The 8,089-nt window shown below is 49.2% G+C and overlaps 1 protein-coding gene across 5 annotated transcripts in view; it reads right to left on the bottom strand.

Moving 5' to 3' along the window:
• Nucleotides 1-8,089, bottom strand: part of LOC105499198 (telomerase associated protein 1) — a 60,036-nt gene that overhangs the window by 2,103 nt on the left and 49,844 nt on the right. For 4 of the 5 annotated variants that reach the window (XM_071100531.1, XM_011771700.3, XM_011771701.3 and 1 more), the window contains 14 exons: nt 7,851-8,006; nt 7,494-7,706; nt 7,067-7,220; nt 6,747-6,959; nt 5,561-5,721; nt 5,211-5,324; nt 3,912-4,019; nt 3,101-3,233; nt 2,930-3,006; nt 2,693-2,825; nt 2,438-2,574; nt 2,166-2,290; nt 979-1,122; nt 708-804 (listed from right to left, as the gene is read on the bottom strand). In XM_071100531.1, the coding sequence (XP_070956632.1) occupies nt 708-804; nt 979-1,122; nt 2,166-2,290; nt 2,438-2,574; nt 2,693-2,825; nt 2,930-3,006; nt 3,101-3,233; nt 3,912-4,019; nt 5,211-5,324; nt 5,561-5,721; nt 6,747-6,959; nt 7,067-7,220; nt 7,494-7,706; nt 7,851-8,006 (1,965 nt within the window). Of the gene's footprint in view, nt 1-707; nt 805-978; nt 1,123-2,165; nt 2,291-2,437; nt 2,575-2,692; nt 2,826-2,929; nt 3,007-3,100; nt 3,234-3,911; nt 4,020-5,210; nt 5,325-5,560; nt 5,722-6,746; nt 6,960-7,066; nt 7,221-7,493; nt 7,707-7,850; nt 8,007-8,089 lie in introns of those variants that run through there. The other variant, XR_011626043.1, reaches the window with a different exon arrangement.

Below are 8,089 nucleotides of genomic sequence, written 5' to 3'. Positions count from 1 at the left end.
CCATTCATCAGCATGCAGTATCACATTAATTGTTTTGTCATATAGCAGTCCATTGTACAAATATACCACAAATTATTTATCCCCTTTCTATTTATTAATATTTAGTTATGATGAATAAAGCTACCATGAAGATTCTTGTACCAGGCTTTGCGGAACATATGTACTCCTTTCTCTTGGGTATATATTTAGGAGTGGAATCACTGGGTCATGAATAGGCTTTAGTAGATAACTTTAGTAGGTAGCAGATCAGGATTTAATAACCTTCCCAGTAACAAGGGGCTCCCAGGAACCTGCAATGTGAAGTGAACAGCTAGCTTTGGCACACTCAATCCAAAAAGTGTTGAACATCTATTAAGTAACTGATAAGTATGATGACAAAAACAAGACGTAGTCCTTGCCCTCGAGATGCTAATATTCGTGGGGGCAAGACAAGAGAGACATGGGAAAAAATACAATTGAGAAAACTTCTAGGTTTATGGTTTCCCACGGCTTTTTAAAATGGTAGAGTCCTTTCTTGTACCAATGAAATCTTACATGGGAACCCAATATACAATGTCCTAAATTAGAACTACTCCAGTGGAAGGAGGATAGGAGGATTTGCAGCCAACTGCCTTTCCCTTCCCCTATCCTCCATGATGGGCCCTAAGGTGTAAAAACACTGGTCCTAGATGAATGTTTGCTTTAACACACACTCAAATAGGACTTACCAAGAAAGAAAGAACTCCAGGATCCTTGGGCTGCAGGACAAATACGCCATACTCCTTGTGGGTGGACAATATCATAGGATTTTCTGTATAGCTGCTCCTGGTTTGTAAGAAGGGAATAGGTTGAGCCCAGGATTTTCAGAGAGGTAAAGAGAAGAACACCCCTCTTTAAGACTCTAGTGTTTTCTTCTAAGTTAGACTCAACCTCAGGATAACCACTAACTCACATTTCCTTTCTCCCCAGCTCGGGAGGAAATGGCATTTTTGATCTTACCAGATTTCAGAAGGAGCGTCCCCTGGCTTCATGCAAAGTAACTTCAAATCCGCTTTGGCCAAGATGAGAAAGTGACCATCAGGAGCCCAACCCAGACTTGTCAGCACCCCTAAGTCCTCCTGTAGAATTCGGTTCAGGTGAAGACTAGCTCAAAAAAGTACATGGACAGAGAAAGATCCTATTTTAGTTAACATCTCTTGGCCTCCTCAATCCCACATGAATTCCTCAGGAATTAAGTATAAAGCAAAATGTATCACCTTGCCTGAAAATCCTGTTCCACTTTCTGTTTTTTTTTTTTAACATTAGTATTCATCAGTGCCATCCCATTACTTTCTCAAACTAGGAATCTCTAACATTCTTGACTTTTCCTTCCCTCTCTACTTCCAACTCATCAATAAGGCCTGTAGATGCAACACATGCCTAAATCTGTATCTCCCTTCTTGTCTCCACGGCCCAGATCAGGCCCACATTATGTCTTTCCTAGGCTATAGCTACAGGTGTAAAGTGATCTCCTTACTTTTGGTATCTCTCTACTACCATCCATCTTCCATACTGCCACCAGAGTTCTCTTAATAAAAAAATCCAGATCATTATTCCACTCAAATTCTTAGCACTGTGCCCTGTATAGCCTGAACCCAGTTTATCTTTTCAATTTCATTTCCCTTACTGCCACCAGGAATCCAAGGAGCTGGCTATACCGAGAACATACACTCTAATATCTCCGTATCTTCTGTTCATGTTCCTTCTTCCTGAAACACTGGCACTGTTCCCTTCTCTTACTGGTCCAGAAAACTCCTACTCATTCTGTAAGTGTCCAACCTTAAATACCAACAACTCCTTCCCACAATTTCTCAAATTTTGAAGCCCCAGGAATATGTGTGTGTGCATGTGTGTGTGTGTGTGTGCACATGTATCTTCATTATAGCACTAGTCAGTCGAGCTTCCTTAATTAAAGAATGAATTTCATCTGTAACTGGTTCATACTGCCTGGCCCAGAGCTTGGCATCAAGTAGGCACCTGAGAATTACTCATTTACATTGCCATGGGCAGAAGCAGAAAATAATGTCCCACTCAGTAACTAACATCCAGTTGACCTAGTTCCGAAGCAGAAGTGCAGTAATTTGAGTAAAATGCCAGGAGTGAGGAGACTGCTGTTTCTATCCCATTAACCCATCAGCCTGTTTCACCTGAAATTTCCGGGTGCTGAACCCTTCCGCAGTTTCACTTGCCACTCGCTGATTTTCTCATCAGCACTGAGGACAAAAAAGGTGCGTGCCGAGGACCAGATCAGAGCACCAATGTGGCCTGGAGCCTGGTGTACACACAAGTTCAATTCAGTGCTTCTGATGAGCCAGGTTGCACCATCGTTTCCCTCCCAGGCAGATATGCAACCTCTAATGCCCAGTAATACACAGCCAGGGTAGAATTCACACAAAGAACCAAGGGTACATCGACTCACCTGTGCTGTGGCCACAGCCTTGGCTTCCTGCCACAAGATTAGTTCCCCAGCTTGATTTCCAGATACTGCCATGGAACCATCTGGTGCCCAAGCCATAGCAGTGATGGCTGCAGAACTCCTTGGTATACATGTGTCATCTGGAGAAGAAAGGAAATGTTTCATTAGGAGCTGGGATACTGCTGGGATAAGAGATACCAGGTCACCCTCGACCTTTTTTTGTACCAGTAACACAACCTCTCTCCAAACCTCACTCACCTGCTTCCTTAGGAACCTGCCAGAGCCGTACAGAACCATCCTCAGAGGCAGTCAGCAGGAGGCCTGAGGTTTCTGAAACAGCAGCAGCACAGACTGGGCCACTGTGTCCCAGGAAGGTGTGGGTTTGGGACACCTAGGAGCAAGGGATAGAGATGGGCTCATGGGAGTGGGCACAATAGAAGGTTATTCCACATACTTTCCACACCTCCCTTGATCCTGGTCCTTTCAGGAACTCACCAAGAGTGGATGCCATAACCGTGTGGCCCCATCTAGCCCGATGGTCACCACCAGAAGCTCTGACCCAGGCTGTCCAGCTGATAAGACACAGAGACTGAGTCAGAAGAAGGGACAGAGCAGGGCAGAAAAGCAGCAGCAGCAGGGAAGGGGAGGTGGCTGACGTTTTGTTACCTGCACGGGGCTCCATGGCAGCTGCACAGTGGTTAACGGGTCCTGAGTGAGCAGGGATGCTGGTCAGCTCCACGCCTTGATGGTCCCACACTTTCAAGGTCCCATCCCGGCCCACAGACACCACGTGCTCCTCCTGCCCCCAGAGCACGAGATCAGAGCAGAGTCATATTGAGCAGGACATGGGAAACAGAACTCCCTCCACAGAGGTGTGGGTTGAGCATTAGGAGCATGGAAGATGTCAACGAGGGAGGAGAACTCAGGACAGTGGGGTTGGGTGGCTCAGGACAGTGGGGTTGGGTGGCTCAGGACAGTGGGGTTGGGTGGCTCAGGACAGTGGGGTTGGGTGGCTCAAGTTCACGATACCAAGAGGCTGTGTTTTCATGTTCTCCTATCTCCCTTTACACCAACCCTTAGCCTCAATACCATAATCCACTCCCAAGTATCTCATTTTCTTTTTCTCCTTTTTTTTTTTTTTTTTTTTTTTAAAGATAGGGTCCCACTCTGTCACACTAGAGTCTGGAGCGCAATGGTGATCACAGCTTACTATAGCCTTGAACTCCTGGGCTCAAGTGATCTCTCTCCTCAGCCTCCTGAGTAGCTAGAACTACAGGCATGCACCATGGTACCCAGCTAATTTTTATTTTTATTTTTTATAGAGATGGGGGGTCTCACTGTGTTGCCTAATCTCCAAGTATCTCATTCTTTATGCTCATTTTGCCTCTGGGATTAGATACTCAATGCACCCAGTCTCTCAAAGCCCCCTTAGCCCTTCCAGAGACCCTCCACAGTGGGATCTCCATTGCCTTCTCACCACAGCTGCCACAGCGCTCACAGCACTCTGATGACCCAGGAACTGACCAAGCCGCTGTCCCAACTCTGGGTCCCAGAGCCCCACAGAGCCATCACTGGAGCAGGATATCTGCAGAGTCAGAAGTCAGAGGAGTGGGATTATTAGCATCCCTCCAGCATTTTTGTATGTCTATAATGTAGGGTGGAAGGCAGTAAGCCATGTAATGAAGGGCCTGGGTTCTCCTGGGTTCAAATCCTAGCTCTGCCACTCATTACTTTCTGCTTTGTGGTCTGTTTCTCTTTCTGAGCCTTGGGTTTCTCAACTATTTGATGAGTATAATGATAATGTACCTATCTGATATCATGGTTTGGGGCTGAGTGCATCTACATAAACGACTCACGCCTATAATCCCAGCACTCTGGGAGGCCGAGGCAGATGGATCACCTGAGGTCAGGAGTTCGAGACCAGCCTGGCCAACATGGGGAAACCCCGTCTCTACTAAAAATACAAAAAATTAGCTGGGTGTGGTGGTGGGCGCCTATAATCTCAGCTACTCAGGAGGCTGAGGCAGGAGAATCATTCGAACCTGGGAGGTGGAGATTATAGTGAGCAGAGATCGTGCCACTGCACTCCAACCTGGGCGACAAGAGCAAAACTCTACCTCAAAAAAAAAAAAAAAGGACTTAGCATGCTGCCTGGCACACAGTGAACATATAATAAATATTAGCTATTGTCCATATTATTATTATTATTATTATTATTATTATTATTTTGAGATGAAGTTTCGTTCTTGTTGCCCAGGCTGGAGTGCCTTCTGGGTTCAAATGATTCTCCTGCCTCAGCCTCCTGAGTAGCTGGGATTACAGGCATGCACCACCACGCCCGGCTAATTTTGTATTTTTAGTAGAGACGGGGTTTCTCCATGTTGGTCGGCTGGTCTTGAACTCCTGACCCTGTGATCCACTCGCCTCAGCCTCCCAAAGTGCTGGGATTACAGGTGTGAGCCACCGCGCCCGGCCCTGGGCTTTCTTATTAGAGAGTTCGCTGGCTCAGCTTCATCACTGACCTTGGAAATGTTCTGAGTTCAATTTCCTTGTCTGTAAAATAGAGATAAAAGGAGTATCTACTTTACAGGGTGTTGTAAAGATTAAGTGAAGCAATGTATGAAAAGAGCTTACTTCAATGGTTGGCACATATCAAGTTTGACAAATATTAGCTATTACTATTCTTAATGGGTGCCAGAAGAAGGATGAGGTGGGGAGTGTTGTCTTGCCCCAGGAACCCAGCTGGGCTCTGTGCCACCCTTGGCCCTTTACTCACCAGTAGGTTATCTTTGGTCCAGGCACAGCCAGTGACCCAGTCACGGTGACAGGCGGGGAAGGAGTGGATCAAAATAGGGGCTTTGGGTGTCCGCACATCCCAGCAGAGGAGACTCTGGATAGGCCCCAAGGAGAGGGAGCAATCAGGACCAAAGGAGGGATGGGAACTCTGGGGCCATTTCAGGCAAGAAATTTCAAGGAAAGAGGGGGCGTAAGGAAGCACAGGTAGACAGATCTATGCTAGATTTGGCAAAACAAAAAGCAGGAGGAAGCAACGGGAAATGGTTTGTTAAGAAATCTAGGAACTAGAGGGGCTATGGGACCCCAGGGTTGCATCCTTCTGCAGCTCACCCGATCCCGGCCCCCGGTGGCCAGGCTGCCTCCATCAGTGCTGAAACTACAGCAGCTCACAGGGCCCTCATGTCCCCGCAGCTCAGTGCCACCGGGAAAGTCTTCTGCCTTGTGCGGCAGCGTCAGCAGCTGCCTTGGCCACAGCCGCACTGTGAAATCCTCTGCATTGGAAAAAGAGAGAGGGAACAGCTTCCTGAAAGAGGAAGCCAGACAGGCCCTGGGAGGCCAAAGACAGGAGCAGCCATGGGGGCTAAGGGTGACGCCCAAGGCACAGCTCCATGAGAGAGACGCAGGGAGTCACGAGGCTGCGGAGAGGCCCTGGACAAGGGTCATCAGCAAGTGTGTACATAGGACAGGAATGCCCGGCACTCCCAGCTCCAGCTCCACAGCTCAGGCCAGGAACATGGTTCCTTGTCTCTGCTTCTCTAACTGTACTCCCACAGCAGCCGCTCCAGACCCCTCCTCTTCTCAAGTGTCCAGTGTCACTTCCACCTCACGACCTGTGAGGCCCAGTTCTCCCACGTAGAGAGGGCCTAGGCCATTCTACATTTTCACCTCAACATCTCTCTCTCTCTCTCCTTCTAAGGGAAACCTATCCCTTTACACAGCACACTCTCCCAAGGGGCAGAAACTCAAAGGATTACTGGGAGTTTAGAGGTCCCAGAATGAGGGTGAAGGAACGAGTACAAACAGTCTAAACAGATTATGCAAGATAAGTGCATTCAAAAGCACTTTAAAAGTTGTAAAACAAAATCGCACATGTGTATTTTCATACACATATACATACAACTTGGAGAAAGGTATTAGTGTCTTTAAAAGGAACAGTGATTTGTGGGCCAGGCGTGACGGCTCATGCCTGTAATCCCAGCACTTTGGGAGGCCGAGGTGGGTGGATCACCTAAGGTCAGCAGTTCAAGACCAGCATGACCAACAAGGTGAAACTCCGTCTTTACTAAAAATACAAAATTAGCTGGGCATGGTGGTGCATGGCTATAAACCCAGCTACTCGGGAGGCTGAGATGGGAGAATTGCTTGAACCCAGGAGGCAGAAGTTGCAGTGAGCCGAGATAGCACCACTGCACTCTAGCCTGGGCAACAAGAGTGAAGCTCTATCTTAAAAAAAATAAAAATAAATAAAAATAAAAAGAACAGTGATTTGTTAACCCTGCCCACTGTCCAGTAGTACCTGAGGCAGAAGCCAAGAGCTCCTGGGAAGTGGCCAGTCCTAGCACAGGCTTCTGGAATCTGGACAGAAGCCAGAGGGACTGAAGGGAGCATTCCTTGAGTGCCCAGCCCTGCAAGGACCCGTCTTCTGCTCCACTCACCAACACCTTGGGGCTTAGCCAGGCCAGGGCGGATACTGCCACATCCAGTGCCTGACCCTGAGCCCCCTGGGAACCTAGAGAATGAGAGAGAACAAGGGAGTAAGATACTTGGGAAGGGTTGGGGGGCAGGGGCTGTGCTCTTTCTAAAGGCTCAAAAACCCACCCATTCCCCTGTCAGTACCTGAAGACATTTTGTAGATCCTAATGCCATCTGCTCGATACCCAACAGCCACCCGATCACCATCTGGGCTGAGTGCCACGGAGAGGGCAGGAGAGAGAGGAAGGGAACCCAGGTCCCCACGGGGCCGACCCAGAGACCCTGACCATACCTGAACCTGGGAACCAAGAAAAGGGCTTAAGGATACCACCTCCACCACCCGGTCCTCCTCCCTGCTTTGAGTTACAGCCACCCCCATTAAAGTACTCCTTCCAGAGACTCCTCTCATGAGAGCTGCCCCTGCACACAGTGGCACCCCTCTCCCTGTGGCTCCTGCCATCCAGGCCCCTCCACAGCCTCCTCAACAAAGGACCCCCACCCCCACCCAGATATTCTTTGCCTTTGCTACTCCTCCTCCTCACAACCCACCACCAGCCCTCTGCAAGCTGACCTTGCCATCCTCTCCAGCCGTCAGTAACTGGCAACCCGCATGCAGGAAAAGCGCAGCAGCAACAAAGCCGTGGTGGGCAGGGAAGGCAGCCAGCCGTGCCCCTTCTCTCCAGGCCCACAGCTCCACCATACTGTCCAGCCGGCCCACAGCCACAACCCCACCAGGCACATTGAAGGCCAAGGTACGGACAGAGGCTCCAGGTGCCCCCAGGTCCTACACAGGGAGGTAGAAATGGAAACTTGAAGACCTGCTCTCAGCACAATCCTAAAGTCACCCAGTATGCTGCTGTCTGTCATCTGCCACCCTCCACTCCTGTCCTCCTGTGCTTCGCCCCAGAGCCACAATGGACCTTCTTACCTTGGTGACTTTGAGCCCATCCACCTGGAAGAAGCTGATGCTGCCAGCCCAGCTGCCTGTGGCTATTACCTGCCCCTCTGGGTGAAAGGCAACACAGTTCAGGGGCTTGGGGTAGGTGTGCTGGAAGGCCAGTTGCCCACGGACTGTGTCCCACAGCTGAGGGAGAGAGAGGAGGAATCAGGATGCTGAACAGAGATGCCTGAACTTTTCAGTCCCAGACCTCCAGGAGCAACCTTGTC

The sequence above is a fragment of the Macaca nemestrina genome, chromosome 7 (genome assembly GCF_043159975.1).
Source record: "Macaca nemestrina isolate mMacNem1 chromosome 7, mMacNem.hap1, whole genome shotgun sequence".
Lineage (NCBI taxonomy): Eukaryota > Metazoa > Chordata > Mammalia > Primates > Cercopithecidae > Macaca > Macaca nemestrina.
Note: the sequence above shows the minus strand (reverse complement) of the source record. Positions and strands in the feature narration are given on the sequence as shown.